This window comes from Orcinus orca, chromosome 9 (genome assembly GCF_937001465.1).
Source record: "Orcinus orca chromosome 9, mOrcOrc1.1, whole genome shotgun sequence".
NCBI classification, from domain to species: Eukaryota; Metazoa; Chordata; class Mammalia; order Artiodactyla; family Delphinidae; genus Orcinus; species Orcinus orca.
Window position 1 is genome coordinate 42,131,133 of NC_064567.1, and position 19,769 is coordinate 42,150,901.

General features: G+C 33.6%; 1 protein-coding gene across 1 annotated transcript in view; it reads left to right on the plus strand.

The window, feature by feature from the left end:
* The window catches only part of DPY19L2 (dpy-19 like 2), an 89,502-nt gene that overhangs the window by 47,999 nt on the left and 21,734 nt on the right, over positions 1-19,769 (plus strand). The window contains exons 12-16 of the mRNA XM_004269911.3: positions 390-449; positions 4,040-4,120; positions 6,116-6,217; positions 7,278-7,349; positions 9,776-9,822. Coding sequence (XP_004269959.1) covers positions 390-449; positions 4,040-4,120; positions 6,116-6,217; positions 7,278-7,349; positions 9,776-9,822 — 362 coding nt within the window. The remainder of the gene's footprint in view (positions 1-389; positions 450-4,039; positions 4,121-6,115; positions 6,218-7,277; positions 7,350-9,775; positions 9,823-19,769) is intronic.

The following is a 19,769-nucleotide window of genomic DNA, read 5'->3' on the forward strand; positions in this document are numbered from 1 at the left end:
AAACATTTTAAAATATTTGTGGGTTTGGAGAGGAAGGATTTTCATGTTAATTTAGACCACTAATTTTTCTGGATAACTTACATGTATGCTTGCATGGACATACCTTTCACACACCATCTATCTCCTCAGAGGAACTGCCCTGCATAAAACATCCCAAGTAACTCAGTAAGGAATTAACTTGATTCTAGGGTCAACTTTCTGGTACACAAAGCATTTGGCTTTCACCCCAAGGAAATTTTCCATGTCCAAATTCAGAAAAATCAACAATTAAGAAGGAAAATGTCTGGTGATAGCCAAGATGGAAGGGGGTGGCTGTGTAACTTTTGAAATGTAATTTTTAAAAAGTTAATTTAATTTGATTGTGTCATTTTATGTCATATGCATTTTAGGTGATAATTCTAAGGAGAAATAAAATTCAAAGATTGGATGCATCTGAACTCCACTTTTGGGTAAGGGTCAACATTTTTAACACAATTTCTTCAAATCCTTTTTTATTTCTATAAACTGAATACAGATAATATGCTTTAAAAATGAATGATTTATAGTTAGTAAATGTTATAAATAGCTACTTACATAAGGTGGGAAACACTCCTTAGCAATATCTACAAGTCATTTTCAAGAAGTTAGTTCATTTATTTCAGCACTACCCTCAGGCCTTTCTTCTTTACTTTTCCTTCTGATATACCCTACTACCTTGCTTTTAATTTTTTTTTCTATTTGCTTTGAGTTTCTTTCTTTACATTTACTAACCTTCTCTTCAAAATAACTCAGTCCGTAGTTCTGTCCCCACTTTCCCTTTTTCTGTTCTCTACATTTATCCATCATCTATCTTTCCTTTGGCTTCCAACTTTAGACTCTTATTATTTTTGTCCTTTTAACATTTTCCCTACAATCTCCCAGTTCCTTTTTATTTCAACTCAGCCACTACCTGATCTTTGTTTGACTTCTTTGCAAATGTACAAATGGATGGCCCATGTTATCTCTATATTTGTATGTTACGTTACAAAGTAAAATAAGTACCTTATTAAGTAGGCACTGCAATGACTAATTCTCGTAGTATCAGACAGATGACATTCTTTTTCTCTAGGTCTTTAATGTACTCCTACTAAAAAATAAAATCTACCATATTAAAGAACTCTGTGATTACATATTATATATTGGTATGGTAAAACTGGAAATGATAAGAGGGTAGATAGCCACTCAGAATATAAACAAACAAAATGGAATGAGTTGCCAGTTTCTTATTGCTAGAAGCATTCTCCCATACCCTATGGTGAAAATACACTTGTTATTGAATGATATGACCCTTCTAATATTTTGATTTTTTTTCTTCAGAAAAATTGGCAAAGCTTGTTTTTTTAAAGATTAAACCAAGAAATCAACAGAAAATTTAAAGATTTTTATTTAATAATTTAACTCAAAAGGAAGTCAAAATTTTAATTACAAATTACTGAAAAATGACAACAAATAGAGCAGTATCTGTGGATGTTTAGGGAATTCTGCCAAAGTTGTGTTCAGAGGAAATTTTATTGTCTTAAATATTTTCAGTTTTAGACTGCAAAGAATAAAAAGCTTTCAAGTCAAGAATTTCAAAGAAACAAAAATCTAAGGAGAGAACAGTTAAGATATATTGAATGTTCAGCTTATACTTATGTTTTAAAACTGATATAATTAATACCATCAATCTCTTGCAAAAGGGAGAAATTAGTCATGGTAGTCATCTGAACAACACAGAAAACATTCTGGCTTTTTATGTCTTTTTTCTGGAAGACCGTAAAAAAGAAATAGCAAAGCTATTTTGTGAAATAGCACTTTTTCTTACAAAAACACCTGTTTTTGTAGGAAAAAGGGATAATCCATTCTTGTCAAATTGGGTTCATCCCACGAATGCAAAGATGTTTCTGGAAAATTTATAAATATAAATTGTCACACTAGCAAATTAAAGGAGAAAAATACTTTATGATCATCTCATTAGATGCAGAAAATAAATTTCATAAAATTAAACACCCATTTATGATAAAAACTCTTAGCACAGAAGAAATAGCAGGGAGTTTACTTAACCCAATAAAATTCTTCAGCAGTCATTGGTTTGGCAGGAGAGATATTTGGAGTATTCCATTTATGAAGATCAAGATAAATATGTTTTTTCACATTTTATTAAAGGTTCAAACATGTAAAAGCAAGAAAGTAAATAACAGGATTAGAAAATAAATGGAAAGAAAAATCAAAATTTATTATATCATTATTTACATGTAAAACAAAATAATTATAAGAAATTATAAAAATTCAATAACATGGCTAGGTATAAGATTAATATTCAAAAGTTAATTGCATTTCTGTTCTTTGGCAACAAACAAAAAACATATTTTTGAAAATATGCTATATATATTAGGGAGAAAAAAATACATAGTATCTGAATAAATCTAATATTTTTGAAATTTAAATTTTTTTTAAATGTGTAAAAGCATTTATCATGTAATAAGGATAAGGAAAATTACAACTTGAATGAGAAAAGGCAATAAAGAGATGTTAACACCCAGATGAGTAAGATGTTGGGATTATTTGGCAAGAATTTTAAAGCAGTCATCATAAAAATACTTCAGTGAGCAATTATAAGTACTCTAGAAGCAAACAAAATATCACCAAAGAAATCAAAAATTTTTTTTAAAAAAAAGAATAACTTGGGAATTTAAAAAAAAATAACTTGAAAAATACTGTAACTGAAATAAAAAACTCAGTGAATGAGCTTCATAGAAGAATGAATATAACAAAGAAAGCAATCAGTGTACTTGAAGATAGAATAATAGAAATTACCCAATCTAAACAACAGAGGAAAAGTAACTGGAAAAAAATGATAGAGACTTAGGGAAATGTGGGACAATAATAGAAGATTTAATATTTGTATTGTGCGAGTTCCACAGGAGAGGAAAAAGAGTGGGGCTGAAAAAGTATTTGAAGAAGTAATGGCATAAAATAGATAGCTAGTGGGAAGCAGCCACATAGCACAGGGAGATCAGCTTGGTGCTTTGTGACCACCTAGAGGGGTGGGATAGGGAGGGTGGGAGGGAGGGAGATGCAACAGGGAAGAGATATGGGGACATATGTATATGTATAACTGATTCACTTTGTTATAAAGCATAAACTAACACACCATTGTAAAGCAATTATACTCCAATAAAGATGTTAAAAAAAAAAAAGAGAAGTAATGGCTGAGAACTTTCCAAATTTGGTAAAAGACGTAACTCTATAGAGTCAAGAAACTGAGTTAATCCTAGGTAGGATAAAGCCAACAAAATCCATGCCAAGACACATCATAATTCAACTTCTGCAAACGAAAGGCAAAGAAAAAGTCTTGAAAGCAGACAGAGGGAAATGATGCATTACCTTTAGGGCAAAACTGATTCGAATTTACAGCAGACTTCTCATCTGAAACTATGGGAGCCAGAAGGAGGTGGCACAACATTTGTCAAGTGCTGGAAAGAATTGTCAACCACAAGTTATATATCCAATGAAAGTGTCTTTTAGGAATGAAGGGGAAAGTAAAACATATTCTCAGATGAAGGAAAACTAAGAATTTGTTGCTAGCAGAGCAACCCTTAAATAATGATTAATAGAAATCCTTGAAACAGGAAGTAAATGATGAGAGAAGGAATGTTAGAACATCCAGAAGAAGTAAAGGACAACAAAATGGATGCACATAGGTCTAAATATAATAGACTGTTCTTCTCTTGAATATTTCCTTTCATGTGTTTTTGTTTATTTTGTTGTTCTTTATCTAGATATTTGAGTCCAGCTTTTCATTTATTTCCTTTACTCTCATTTTTATTGATAAAAGTTTATGAGGCCATGAATTTTCTTCTGATCATTGCTTTACATGCATCCCTTAGTTTCTAATATGTAGTTTTCATAACCATATTTAAAAAAATTTTTTTTTGAGTTTGTATTTCCCTTTCACTCAAGACTTATTAATAGGAGGTTTAATTTCCAGGAGGAGGGCCTTTTGGTCTTCTGACTTATATCTATTTTGTTTATTTTCTAGATAATTCAAGGAAGTGCTTGGTTTTGTGGGACAATCATTCTGAAATTTCTGACATCTAAAATTTTAGGTGTTTCAGACCATGTAAGTACTTTCTGGTTAAAACATTAGAATTTATATACATATTTAGTTGGATGAAGACTTTGAAACCATCTATTTTTAAATGAAACCTCTTCATTTTATAGAGGTTAAGTGCCTTCTTCAAGGTCCCAAACTAGTTATTGGCAGAGTCAGTACTAATACCCTGCAGATCTTTTCAACCCACTAAGAAGAAAGTATATCAATGAATGGTGACTTAGCCTTCTAGGAAAAAAATATGTTAAGTAGTTGTTTATATTTTGGTTAAAATACAAGTAGTTTGTTTAATAAGTTATTAATTCATTGTAAATGTTAACATATGAAGAGTCTGTACTCAGCTTTGCAATATAGAAGTCAAGATCTCAATATAATTTTATTTATAATTATAGATTAAAATTAAGATGTGATTTGATATTTTTAAAGTTTTTCTTCTATAAAGAGAATGATAAAACTTCTCTGTCTTTTCAACTTCTGGAAAATATATGGACCACATCCCTCATGCATGTTGTTTCTGTCTGTTTTAAGGCTAATACCTCAAATAATGGCCCTTTTCAAAGCAAAAGTTCCTATTTACTAGTTTGTTTTGGGAATAGAAAACAATGCATGATTTTAACTTTTGATTTTTCAGCACTCTCTGTTTGGATATGAGGATAGATGAGTGTATCATACAATAATCTACTCTGAAATTTACCTTATGTAGTACTCTCCAATTAGGACTCTGTCTAATGCTGAAATTGCTTCAACTTTAACAAGGGATTATAGATAGTTACTCTCTTAAAATGTCAAATGCTGTCACTATCCAGGAGAATTGAGTCTGCATACATGTTCATGTTAAATAAAATTTCAAAATGTAAGGATTTATATGCCATTTATTGTTAGATCTGCAGAGTGGTTTATTAGGTTTATTTGTTGTTCTTAAATTTTTATTCTGTAGGGGGTATACATTTTATGGTAAATTTATTTAGGCCTCCTAAGTTATTTATTAAGTTGGTCTGTTATTTTCTTTCTTGCCTTGCTCCACATTGTCACCCAGCTCTTTACAAATCCTAAGACACACACACACACACACGTTGGTATTCTTAAGTGACTTCTGTGTGACAGCTGTGAGAAAGACTTGAAACTAAAGTGGCTTGGTTAAATTGTAATTAGTCACCAGGCCTATTCTAAATTAGAAAAATAAAGTTAACTGTAAATTATCCTTGCTACTGGTAGATAAGGGGAATCATGAATAAATGTAAACCATAGATAATCATCAAAGTTGATATATAATAATTTATGTCCTTTTAAAGTAGTTTGAGTTAATGTTTTACATGCCAAATATTTTTCTTTATCTGGCCTTCTAAGAATGCAGTATAAAAACAATTGTCTCACCAAAGTAGGTAATAAATAATCAGTAGAAAATAGCTCTACATTGGATTTTGTTGGTGGTGTTTATTTTAAAGTTCTTTGAGATCAAGTAACTAAATCAAAGGAGTATGTATAGTTGTTGTAATTCTCTTGAAGAATAACTCTCATAGTTAATGGCTTGAATGTATGTCTGAAAAATTCAAGAAGCACCAAAAATTGTGCTTAATGTATGAGGCTTTGTGAAAATGACAGTGCATGGAAAATTTGTTCATGATTTACAATGTGTGGTGAAAGGAGTTAACTGAAATTGGTTTTTTCTTGATAAGTGATCTGATTATAAAATCTCATAATCAACTGCATGGTGGTTTGTGCCCAGCAAATGTTGATTTTAGCTCATTCTTTACATTATCACCTTCTCTGCTTGCTTTTTCTGAACTTCTTTTTCCTTTTCATTTCTCTTGCTATTTCTGTTTGTTTTCAATTTTCTTCATAATTCAGCACATAATGTGATTCACTGTATTTTTTGTTTTTTTGGAGAGTCATCCATGTACCTTGGATTTATCTTCTCTGTAGACTTTGTTACTATTACATCAAACCAATTATTATTAACTATAATTATTTGTGTAATTTTAATTTGTTTTTATTTTCTTCCAGATTGGCCTGAGTGACCTTATTGCAGCCAGAATCTTAAGATATACAGATTTTGATACTTTAATTTACACCTGTGCTCCTGAATTTGACTTCATGGAAAAAGCGGTATGAATGTTTCTTTTTTTCTCCTCTACAGGTATGATGGGTTCTTGCTCTTAAGTTTTCCCTTTAATCTGAAACTCAAAAGTTTTATTCAGAAACACCCAATTTACTTACTCTATCATTTTTTTACGGTAACTTTTGCTAATTATATGGCCTTCCTCACCTGGTTTCTTATGTGTAAAATCAGTAAACAATGGCCCCTACCAGGGCAAGTGCCTAACATACTGTATGACCCATAGTCAATTACTGTTACTACAGTTCAATTACTTTTAATAATCTGGGTCAGTCGGAGGACCACTCAGGAAATATAAACCCAAATTCTTGTTTTTGTTTTTTAAAAATTCAGGGTTTTTTTCACTTAATATCCCAAATATTACAAACTTTTAAAATAAGACATTGCCAAGAAAGATATACTACTAATCATCTATTATTCTCTTATCTATCCAATCAGTCATACATTTATTCAAAAACAATTATTGACCACTAATTATCTGTGAGGCAGTTTGTAGTCGGACTATGAAGAGTAAAATTACTTGATTCCTGCCTTCAAGAAATATATGATTTTGTTACATGGTAAATCACTCTTTATCACAATTCATGAGAATTATTTAGCTGCTGCTATTATTTTATTACTTATGCATACTTACAGTAATTACTTAATGTAACTTTCTTCATTGTTAGTTCTGTAGTTTCACAAATGAAAATAATAGAATTTGCAGCCCAGGAAATGATAATCTAGGGCCCAGGGATCAGTAAACACGCATTTTAAACTTACTATTATATAAATAAAGCAAAGATAAATCCAAAAGAAAGGAAAAAATAATATCCATAGCTAATTTTAATAGTTTTTATCATTAAAACTATTTGATATATTTGTGTAACTATTTTATATTTTTGATTCTTGTATTAGAACATGAAACTCAATAAATATATAGTCTGTTAATGACAAAGATATCTTTTACCTTTATGAAATCTTATTGTGACACTCAAGTTGACATACATTTTTATTCATTTAATGTAAAATTTAATAAATAATTATTTTGAATAATTTGCTATATTTCAGACGCCACTGAGATACACAGAGACATTGTTGCTTCCAATCGTTATTGCGATTACTTATTTTATCTTTAAAAAGGTATTTAAAATTTTTTTCACTTGCTTTTGGGTTCACGACAAGGACTTAGATTAATGCTAATAGCTCAGAATTCTGTCTTACTTTTAGGATGAACTCTTCCTTCCCTAAAAAACTTTTTTTATTCAGATTTTTCTTTATCTAGTATTATGTGGGTGTTTTTCTGAAAGCCACATTAGAAAAGATATTTTTACTCATTCTTTCGAAAGAAATTTGTCAGTTACCATGTTCTAAGAACTACGTTAACAAAGTAGGTACACTGAGATAAATAAAACAAGCCCAGCCCTATCTTGAAACTCACAGTCTGAGCCGGGGGGAACATTCAGCAAATAATTTCCCAAATGATTAAATAATTGCAATTGTTATAGGTACTAAAAAAGAAAAGTACAATGACCACTTTGGTATCTTTCAAATATAAAGCACATTCAAAAAAGTCTTGATCCATTTTGAGACATGAACAGGAGAAATTTGTATAGCCAGTAAAATATCATTCTCTACTGTTCACTGTGTTCACAAAAAACCAAAATGTTATCACAGTAGAAGAAATAATGTTTAAAATACCACTGGAAGATTTTCTTGGTCTGGGAGTAGTTTATCCAAAAGTCTGGTTAAAGACAGTGGGTCCTCAGTTTTTAGCAATTTTGAACCATCTTTGTTTTTATTGTTTAAAAGTTGTCCTGCCTTAAGTCAGTATGTATTTTATGCTTTTAAGCAGATAGCAATAACATGATTTCTCTACTGTCATATGAAGTGTGGTTCTGTTGAAGCCAGTGTTCTAAATTTAAAGTCAAATTGTCTATCTTCCCTATGTATTTCCAGTTCCCACATTTCTCATTCCTTTGTTTTCACATAGAAGATGAATAATTTATGAGTGAGAAAGGCATCTCCCTGTACATCTCTGTTGTTTCACCCTTGATCCAGTTCTCTAGGGACCATGTGGAAAGAGTCAGGATAGATACAAATGGGTAAACTACACACAGGTTTGCTGCTTTCCATTGCTTTGGCCCTACTTAGCTCAAGTTGCATATTTTCTCCACTAGCCTATTTCTCTATTCCATCATGGCAATTTGTGTTATTCTTACAAGGCTCCACTTGGGGGGGGACTAATGCAAGAATTAACTGTTCAGAGGGGAGATATCTAGCACAGGAGAAAATGATAACTAGATCTACTATTAACTATTTTAAAAATAAAGATACAAGATCTAAGACTCATAAACATCATAACTAGCCCCCAAACATACCACAGCTCAAACCGTGCACGTGCAGTAGCAGGCGCACTCACGCATGCATTCACGCATGCACACACACACACACGCGCGCGCGCGCACACACACACATCCCTGCAGCCATTAAAGCTTAACTCCTTTCTGCATCCACATAAACACCTCAGTCTTTAATTGTCCTATTATGGCTTATTTTCCACCTCAGGGCTACTTCTGATGTTCATTTAACTTTTCACTTGTGTGAAATCACTTCTGAGAAGGAAAGGAGGAAGGCATGTCTAGTATGATTTCCTGTAACACTATTGAATCTTAGTCTCCTATAAATGCATATATTCGGTTATCTATACCTTTGAATAGGCTTTTGCTTGCCAAAAAGACTGATAATCTCATTTTCATTATTTGAAACATTCGTCCATGCCAGATGCCCTTGAATCAATGAGAGAAGTTAAAAATTCTAAACTTAGATTTAATTTAACATTAGAGTCGAAATTTTATTACGTATTTTTTTCATTGTTTATCTGTGGGTTATAAGCCACATATCATGCAGAGTGCAAAATTTTAAGTTCCCTGTAAATTTCTTAAGTTGTGTGTAATTGCTGCTAAAACCTCTTTGGCCAAAGTTATCTTCCACATTTTTTGCCTTCACTTCTCCCTCTCTCATCATCATCTGGTACACCAGGGAAGTCCCATTTTGATAAGTGCTCTTAAGCCTTCTGTAGCAGTCACTTCAGGCTGAGGTAGATCAGGGAAGCAGATACGCCATAGCTAATTTTATAATAATCAGGAGTTTGAGTGAAGCAGGCATATAGACTGTGTAGATAGAGAGAAATTCCTAATTCGCTTAGAAGGTCAAGATAAAATAGTCTCTGAAAGTACCTGGAGGAAGCTGCCTCCTTTGTGGAAACCAATCCCCCACAACCCACCTGCCTCCCAGTAAAATATAAACTTAAACACTGGTAAGAAGTTATCCACATATAAAAAGCTTAGAATTTTAGAGCTGAAAGATTTACTCCAAAACTTTTTTTTTTAATAGAAAAGGAGGTTACAACTTTTGCCTGAGGTAGAGCTGGAACTAAACTGTTTCTGAGGACTCATTTTAACAATAAAAATACTTCTTTCTAGTGGGGGTATTTTTGTTAATGAATCAGGACATTTTAAACATCACTTAATTCCTTAGAAATTTCATCGATTTGATTCTATTCACAGGCTTTTCGTGATATTTTACGTGTCTTATCTGCAAACACTTATCTGAGGTAATTATTTCATAGTTGTTTTTAAACCATACTGTATTCAGTTATTAAATAACTTACTGTAATATCAGTTTTTCAAATGAATATACATTAAACTTAAGCATTATGATTACAACAGGAAACATGAACCAAACTTAGATGTCTTCTTAAAAAAAAAGACCGAATGTATTATTCTTATGGCTGTCTCTCTTTTATGCATTTGGACTTGTTTTGAAGGGTTTATATTTGTGAATTAACTCAAAGTTTAAATTGATTTAGTTTAATTTTAATATACCACTACAATTTAAAGTCAGTAAACAGTAAGCTAAAGTTTTATTTTGGCGATTCTTTTTTTTTTTTTTGAACTTTCAGAGAAAACATACTTGTTTTTCTGAATATTCATGAAATAACTTTTCCTACATTATTGTTAAAACTGCTTGTTTTATTGCATTTCTTTGTAGTTTTATTAGTCACTAGAATTATGGGATAAATATGAGCAAAATATAACTCAAATCACACTTTGCTATAGGACATGAGAATTGTGAAGAAAACTTCCTTCTGAGGAAAATTTTACCCAGATTACATTTTATATTTGTAGATATGTTCATTAGATGGATTATTTTTAATAAAATTTATTTTAGGACAGCTTTAGATTTACAGAAAAAATTCTGAAGATAGAATAGAGTTTCCATGAACCCTGTACCCCATGCTTATATTTTCAGTAAACAGTTTTGTATGGTAGCCAGAAGAGCTATTTAGAATCTTATGGTTGAAATGGTAACATCTTGTTTGTTGAAATTGTTTCCAAATCAAGAGGGTTAGTAGATCCACTCTACTTTGTTCTGGTCAGATGGAGCCTGGGGGAACATGTCTTGACATTCTAAAAAGAATGTTTTTAGAGCCCTGAAAACTGTTCACTTAAGGAATGCATGAAAAGACCTGGGATATTTAATTGAATAATAGAAGATTGAGGGGTACATGGCAGCTGTCTTCAAACATTTGAGAGAGTATAATGTGGAAGATGACAGACTTGAGGGAGCCAATTGGTGGAAGGAAGATACTTCGCTCAAAGTTAGGAGGTCCTTTTTGGCGATTACATTCCTGAAAGTGATGGCTATGGGCAGAGTGGCCTTTAAATCACAAAAATAATACAGTTGACTGTTGAACAACATGGATTTGAACTGCATGGGTCCACTTATTTGCAGATTTTTTTCCCAATAATAAATACTACACTATTACTAGATCTGTGGTTGGTTGAATCCCGGGATACAGAGGGACCAAGTATATGGAGGGCCAACTATAATTTATACTCGGACTTTCAACTGCGCCCCTCACCTCCATGTTGTTCAGGAGTCAACTATATGCTTATAGTAATACAATCAGAAAAAATAGTATATCAAGAAAAGAGGAAATGTTCCCCTCTCTTCAGTGTACTCCTCAATTAGTGCTGATTGTAAGTGGCTTTGTATGTATCATTCCAGAAAACACTTCTGAAAACCCAATGTATTGTTTAAATGGTATTATTCTGTAACTTTTATGTAACAGCGTGTCTTGGGCATCTGCCTAGATCTTCCTCATACGTTGTGGTAGTCTCCACGTTTTATTGTTCAGCATCATGAGTGACTATCATGTAATTAGCCATTCCCACATCAGTGGACATTTAGATTATATTTACCTTTTTGTCATAACAACTAGTGCTATGAGTAATTAACATCCTTGTACACATTCATTTGAACACTTATTTCAGTATTTAAAATATTGAATATTTGAAATATTTGATATGGGACTGCTAGACCATAAGGTATGAATTTTTATAATTTGATGGATACTGAGAACTTATAATGGTGAGAGTGTCCATTTCTCTGCATCTCCATGAACACCACTGTTATTAAACTTATAACATTTTCTAACTGATAGTTTTTTTAAAAGTAACTCACCTTACAAGTCTTTGCCAGTGAAGTTTTACATCTTTCCATAAGTCTGTTGGCTATTTGTGTTTCTCTTTTTCTTTTTTTTTTTTTTTTGCGGTACGCGGGCCTCTCACTGTTGTGGCCTCTCCCGTTGCGGAGCACAGGCTCCGGACGCGCAGGCTCAGCGGCCATGGCTCATGGGTCCAGCCGCTCCGTGGCATGTGGGATCTTCCCGGACCGGGGCATGAACCCGTGTCCCCTGCATCGGCAGGCGGACTCTCAACCACTGCGCCACCAGGGAAGCCCTGCGTTTCTTTTTGACCATTTGAAAATTGATTTGTGGTGTCTTTTTATATTATAGACAATAATCTTTTGTCTATTATGTCTATAACATAGTTTATTCTAGGATATCAATATATAGTTTATTAATGGTCATTGCTTTATAGAAGTTTAAAATTCGTATACAATCACAACTGTACACTTGCTCTGTTTTCTGTGTTAACTTCTGTGCTTAGAAACACTTCACATCAAAATCGTAGAAATTTCCCCATATTCTCTTTCATAGTTTTCATTTTTGCCAAATAAATATGTGTATATATAAAGTATATAATACAATGATTTGATATACATATATGTTGTAAAGTGATCACCACAACCAAGTTAATTAACACATCCAACACCTCACAGAGTTACCTTGTGTGTGTGTGAGAACACTTAAGGGCTACGCTTTTAGCAGATGTCAAGTATATAATGCAGTTTTATTAACTATAGTCACTATGCTGTACATTGCTTCCTCAGAATTCCTTCATCTTATAACTAAAAGTTTGTACCCTTTAAAGAACATCACGTCATTACCCTCAGTCCCCAGACCCTGGCAACCACCAGTCTACTCTCTGTTTCTGAGTTTGACTTTTTTTTGGTCTTTTTTAGATTCCACATGTGAGTGATACCATAAAATATTTGTCTTTCCCTGTCTGCCCTGTTTCACATAGCGTAATGCCTTCCAGGTTCATCCATGTAGTTGCAAATGACAGGATTTCCTTGTTTTTTATGGGTGAATAATAATCCATTGCATATATGTGCCACATTTTCTTTATTCATAGTTGCCCTAAAACAAATGGACTGCCAGATATTTCTCCAACAAAGATGGGTTTATTGGGGGTCAGCAGAGGATTGCACTTTGAGGTTTATAACCATGGTGAGCCACATGCAAGTCCCTGCACAGCAACGACTTTCATAGAGGGGAAAACGAAGTTGGGAGAGCTATAGTAAACCAAAAGTCCATGGCTTTTCATTGGCTGAATCCTTGCCAGGAAAGAAGAGGAATCCTCCTTCTTCCTGTTGGACTCTGCTGTTGTTACAGGGCATGAAAGTTCCTCCTTCTTGTCTCCAACTCTATTTAATTGAGATTTCTATTTATTATTTTTTTTTACTTTCCCCCTTTTGATCAAGACCTTTCTCTGAAAGCATCATTGATCAAGAGTCAGGTTTTCTAGTTTCAGCAGCTTTTTGTCCCTCAGTGCCAGGAAGGACCTTTCCTGAGTGTAGTGTCTCACATCAGAGGAAAAGTGCACAGATTGGAAACCTATTGAGGTCACATGCGAGTAACAAGGAGGGGTGAGAGGGAGAACTCACAGGCACTTTTTTATCTAAAGTTCATATGTTATCAAGATACTAAATATCTGTGATCATCTGAAGTGTTATGTCATCCTTAAAAGTTTGATGACAAACTTCCAACAGTCCTGGCCTGGGTATCCTGGGAAAGCTGTCTCATCAGATGTCATCTATGTCAGTTCTGGGAAATCTTTACTTTCAAGTCACCAGATGATGTGCAGGTCCAGTCAGGGTTCTGTCCTTTCTTTAGGTGTGTCGCATGAATCCAAGAGTCTGTTCCTTGGATTCTGGTGGCATAAGGGTTGGTTAGCAGTACCTGATAGGGGTCCTTCCAGCAAGGTTGAAGAGAGTTCTTCTAGAGGTGTCTCTTCCAATAGGTAAAATCTCCAGGTTGCACGGTGTGATGGTTAAGGTTTTTGTCTCCCAAGAGTACACTGTGAAAAGATTGCTCTAATAAAACATGGTTATTTTATTTTATTTTTTAATGCTAATGTTACAGTTTAATGAATTGTGTTTAGTGCTTTACATAATTGATCTTGTCTAATCTTTGTAAAAAAAGTCAGCAAAGTAGACATTATTAGCCCATAGTACAGAAGACAACACTGAGAATGGGATTCTTCTACTCAACTGGCAGGTGGAGATTGAGTTTGATGCGAGATCTGACTACCGAGCCAGTGATCTTAACTCTTCACTCTGCTGCCTTTCACAGCCATGTGCTTGGGACTTCAGTTCCTACTTGTTATCTTCACTTCTCCAAATCAGTCCCTGGGTTTTCAGCTAAATCCCACAGCCAAACCTCTGGTTGACTGAAAAAACAAATCAACCAACAACCAATGGGAAATCATCTTGCAATAGGCCAACGGAGATCTTGACAGGCATTTCATCCAAGATTGAAAAATAACCAAGGGTTGTAAGAATTGGATGTCAGCAACAGAATGACATTTTGAATTGAGACAGTGATTTTAGTTTCTTCATGGCATAATGGTAGAAATTATTCTTAAATAGAACACCTCCTAAGATAATATAGGTCAGTAGTTTTTTGTATTCAGGTTTAAGTGCTTCAGGGAAGGTGCCAGGTGACCATCAAGCATATGACCTGAAGCCATCTCCCCACATCCCTTCACAATAACACTCTAATATTTGGTGGCTATAAGGCACTTTTAATTTGGAATCTAAACAATGTCCTTAACAGAAGCCTGTCTTATTTGCAAGGCTCCCTGAAGAAGACAATGGGTGAACTGCATGCTGCCAATTCTGCTTCTGTGGTCACAGCCCAGACCTTGCCATTGCCTGAAACTGCTCCTTTTAAGAAATCCCACCTGGTATCCACATGCTTGCATTCCTCTTCTCCCCGCTCACTAAATCTGTTTGTTCTTCAGCTGCCTCAAGGCGCCAAGATGTCAACTGCTGTAATCTAATCAGCATTCCGGGTTTGCTTTCTGACACAGCCTGGAATCCATGGTCAATCTCTATTATGGTTTCTTATCAAGAATTCTCAACTCCCTGGTTTTTCCTCTGCATATGCTCTATGGTTCACACCTCTCTGTTGGTCTAGCAGTCTCCACTCTCTTCTGCACAGTAGAGATGATTATATAACCTTAATGAATGACAGTGACTCCACCAAAAGATCTGGTTCCTGGCAACTTCTAAGGCTACCAGTGCTACTCTTTAGGTCTATTATTTTAGGTACTTTTCTTTCCTGCTCCCCTTTGTTGGCTGTTTCTGACCTCACATCTCTCCTTTAAGCCCATTCCCCAAAACATGGTTATTTTTAATAGAAGCAATTATGCCTTTGTGATATTGGAGTATCTCTCCCTTTGTAAGCTGTAAGTCAAAAGAAGCAGGAGACAAGTGCCTTGAGAATCCTGTGACTCTCTCACAGGGTGAGGGTTCCAAAAGTGGTGGATCTAAGATTTAGAAGGACCAACAGCAGTGCTTTTAGAAATACACCATTCATCCATCAGCAGACACTTAGGGTGTTTCCATATCTTGGCTATGATGAATAATGCTGCAATGGACAAGAAAGTACAGATATCTCTTCAGGATATGGATTTTTATTCCTTTGGATGTGTTCCCAGCAGTGGGATGGCTTGATCATATGGTAGTTCTATTTTATTTTTTTGAGGAACCTACATACTGTTTTACACAATGTTATACCAATTTACATTCCCATCAACAGTCCTTTTCTCTACATCTTCATCAACATTTGTTATCTCTTTTCTTTTTGATAATAGCCATTCTAATAGACATGAGGTGATATCTCATTGTGGTTTTGAATTGCATTTCCCTGGTAATTAATGATGTTGAGCACATTTTCATGTACCTGTTGACAATTTATTGACAATTTATGTATATTCTTTGGAAAAATGTTCAGGTTTTTTGCCATTTTAAAATCAGATTTTTTTTGTTGTTTTGCCATTTAGTTGTATGAGTTCCTTATATATAGATACTTCAGATATTAACCCCTTATCAGGTACACAGTTTGCAAATATTTTCCCCCATTCTGTAGGTTTCTTTTTCATTCTATTTCCTTTTTGTGCAAAAGCTTTTAAGTTGATATTGTCACCCTTTTTTATTTTTGCTTTTGTTGCTTGTGCTTTTGGTGTCAAGTCCAAAAAAGTTATTACCAAGACCACTGTCAAGAAGCTTTTCCCCTTTGTTTTCTCATAGTAGTTTTATGGTTTAAAGTATTAAATTTAAGCCTTTCATCCATTTCTACTCAATCTTGGTGAGTTGTGTAAGATAAGAGTTAATTTCATTCTTTTGCATGTGGTTGTCCAGTTTTCCCAACATTATTTATTGAAAATGCTGTCCTTTCTCTGTGCATGTTCTTAGTGCCTTTGTCAAAGATAAATTGGCAGTTTATGCATTGGTTTAATTCTGGGTTCTCTATTTCTGTTCCATTGGTCTTTGTGTCTTTTTTTATGCCAGTCTCACACTGTTTTGACTACTATAGTTTTGTAATATAGTTTGAAATCAGGAAATGTAATACCTATAGCTTTGTTCTGCTTTTCTCAAGATTATTTTGGAAATTCAGGGTCTTTTGTGGTTTATGAATTTCAAGATTGTTCTTAGGCACACTCATGTATATGTAAATGAATTTTCATAAAGCAATTCTTACCCATACTGCAATGCAAAAAAAAAAAAAAAAGATTGTTCTTTCTATATATGTGACAAATGTCATTGGAATTTTGTTAGGGATTGAATTGAATCTGTAGATCACTTGGGGTAGTATGGACATTTTAACAACATTAATTTTTCCAAACCAAACGCATAGGGTATCTCTCCATTTAACTGTGTCTTCTTCAATTTCTTTCATCAGTGTCTTACAGTTTTCAGTATACAAGTCTGTCTCCTCCTCAGTTAAATTTATTTCTAGGTACTGCAAACATGGACAATTTTATTTCTTCCTTTCTGACTTTGATCCCTTTTGTTTCTTTTTCTTGCCTTATTGCCCTGGCTAGGACTTTTAGTACTGTGTTGAAGATAAATGGCAAGAGTGGGCATCCTTGTTTTGCTCCTGATCTTAGAGGAAAAACTTTGAGCTTTTCACCATTGAGTGTGAAGTTAGCTGTGAGCTTGTCATATATTGCCTGTATTGTATTGTCTATACCTAATTTGTTGAGAGTTTTTTTTGTTTTTATCATGAAGGGGTTTTGGATTTTGTCAAATGCTTTTCCTGTCTCTATTGCGATGAGCACATGATTTTTATCTTTCATTCTGTTAATGTAGTGTTTCACATTTATTGATTTGTATATGTTGAACCATCCTAACATTGCAAAGATAAATCCCACTTGATCATGGTGTATTATCCTTTTAATGTGATGTTGAATTTGGTTTCTACTATTTGTTAAGGATTTTGGCATCTGTATTCATCAGGGATATTGGCCTACAATATTCTTTTATTTTTATTGTCCTTGTCTTACTTCAATGTCAAGGTAATACTAGCCTTGTAAAATGAGTTTGGAAGTCTTCTTTTCTCTTAAATTTTTTGGAAGAGTTTGAGAATGATTGGCATTAATTCTTGTCTAAATGTTTGATAGAATTCTCCAGTGAAGCCATCTGGTCTTGCAGGTTTTTTTGTTGGGAGACTTTTGATTATTAATTCAATCTCCTTACTAGTTTTAAGTCTGTTCAGAGTTTCTATTTCTTCCAATTCAGTCCTGGTAGATTGTATGTTTCTAGGAAAGTATCCATTTCTTCCAGGTTGTCCAATATGCTGGTTTATGATTGTTTATACAGTTTCTTATGATTCTTTGTATTTAGTTGTAATGTCCTCTCTTGCATTTATGATTTTCTTTATTTGAGTCTTTTTTTCCTCAGTTCAATTAAAGGCTTGTCAATTTTGTTTATCTTTTCCAAAAAAAAAAAAAACCCTCTTAATTTCATTGATTTTTTTTCTATTATTTCTTCTATTTCAGTTATTTCTTCTCTGATGTTTATTTTCTTCCTTCTAATTTTGGGCTTAGTTTGTTCTTCTTCTTCTAGTTCCTTGAGATGTATAGTTAAGTTGTTTATTTGAACTCTTTTTTCTTAATGTAGGCATTTATTGCTATAAACTTCCCTCTTAGAATTGCTTTTGCTGCATCTCATAAATTTTGGTATGTTGTGTTTCTATTTTCATTTGTTTCAAGATACTTTTTGATTTCCTTTTGATTTCATCTTTAACCCATTGATAGTTCAGGATTATATTTGTGAATTTTCCAGCTCTCCTACTTCTAATTTCATACTATTGTGGGCAGAAAAAATACTTGATATGATTTCAATCTTAAATTTGTTAAAACTCGTTTTGTGACCTAACATGTGATTTATCCTGGAGAATGTTCCATGTGTGCTTGAGGAGAATGTGTGCTCTGCTGCTGTTGAATAGAATGCACTGTGTGTATGCTTAGGTCCAGTTAGTCTAAAGTGTAGTTCAAGTCCAACATTTCCTTAATGATTTTTTGTCTGGATGATCTATCCAATGTTAAATTGGGTACTTAAGTCCCCTGGAATTATTGTGCTGCTGTCTATTTCTCCTCTCCTATCTATTAATATTTGCTTAATATAGTTAAGTGTCTTAATGCTGGGTGCATATAGATTTAGAATTGTTATATCCTTTTGATGAAGTGACCCCTTTATCATTATATAGTGACTTTCTCCTTTGTCTCGTTACATTTTTCAACTTAGTGTGTTTCACCTGATTTTATATATACATATAATATATTATATATATATATATATTTACCCCTGCTTTCTTTTCATTTCCATTTGTGTGGAATACCTTTTGTCATCCCTTCACTTTTACTTCATGTGTATCCTTAAAGCTAAAATAAGACTCTTATAGGCATTATAATTGGGTCTTGTTTTTTTATTCATTTAGCCACTCTGTATCTTTAGATTAGAGAATTTAATCAATTTATACTTAAAGTAATTATTGATAGATGAGGACTTATTTTTGCCATCTTGTTTTCTTTCTGTTTTGTAGTTTCTTTCTTCCTCTCATGCTATCTTCCTTTATCACTTCATGATTTTTCATAGTGGTATGCTTTGATTCCTCTATCTTCTGTGTATCTACTATAGGTTTTTACTTTGTGGTTATCATGAGGCTTACATAATACATCTTACAGTTTTGAGTCTATTTTAAGCTGATAACAACTTAACTTCAATTGCATATAAAAATTCTGCCTTTTTACTTCCCTTGTCCCCATTTTATGCTTTTGATGTCACAATGTGGATCTTCTTATATTGTGTATCCATTAATAAATTACTGTAGCTATATTTATTTTTTAATGCTTTGGTCTTTTGTCTTTATACTAGAGTTAGGTGATTTACACACCACTACTACAGTATTAGCGTATTCTGAATTTGTGTAGTTACTTTTACCAACAAGTTTTGTACTTTGATGTGTGTTCATGTTACTAATTAGCGTTCTTTCGTTTCAGCTTGAAGGACTCCCTTTAGCATTTCTTATAAGGCAGGTCTAGTGATGATGAACTCCCTCAGCTTTTGTTTGTCTGGGAAAGTCTTTCTCACCTTCATCTGAAGGACAGCTTTGCTAGGTAAAGTATTCTTAGGTGGCAGATTTTTTATTTGAGCACTTAGAATATCCCACTCTCTCCTGGCCTCCAAGGTTTCCTTTGAGAAATCTGCTGATAGCCTTACAGGGGTTTCCTTATATGAGATGATTTGCGTTTTCAAAGTTCAGTTTTTGTCTTTGATTTTGACAGTTTTATTATAATGTATCTAGTGAATTTGGGAAAGGTCACGTATGAGCCTCCTCTACTTGGATGTCCATATCTCCCCAGAGTTAGCAAGGTTTCAGCCATTGTTCCCTAAATAAGATTTCTACCCTGTTATTTATATGTTTATTCATGGGCATTTTAATCTGAACACTCAAATCTTTCTTTAGCTCAGGGGGTAGTTATTCTCTTTTTTTTTTTTTTTTTTTTTTTGCTTTAGCCTCTC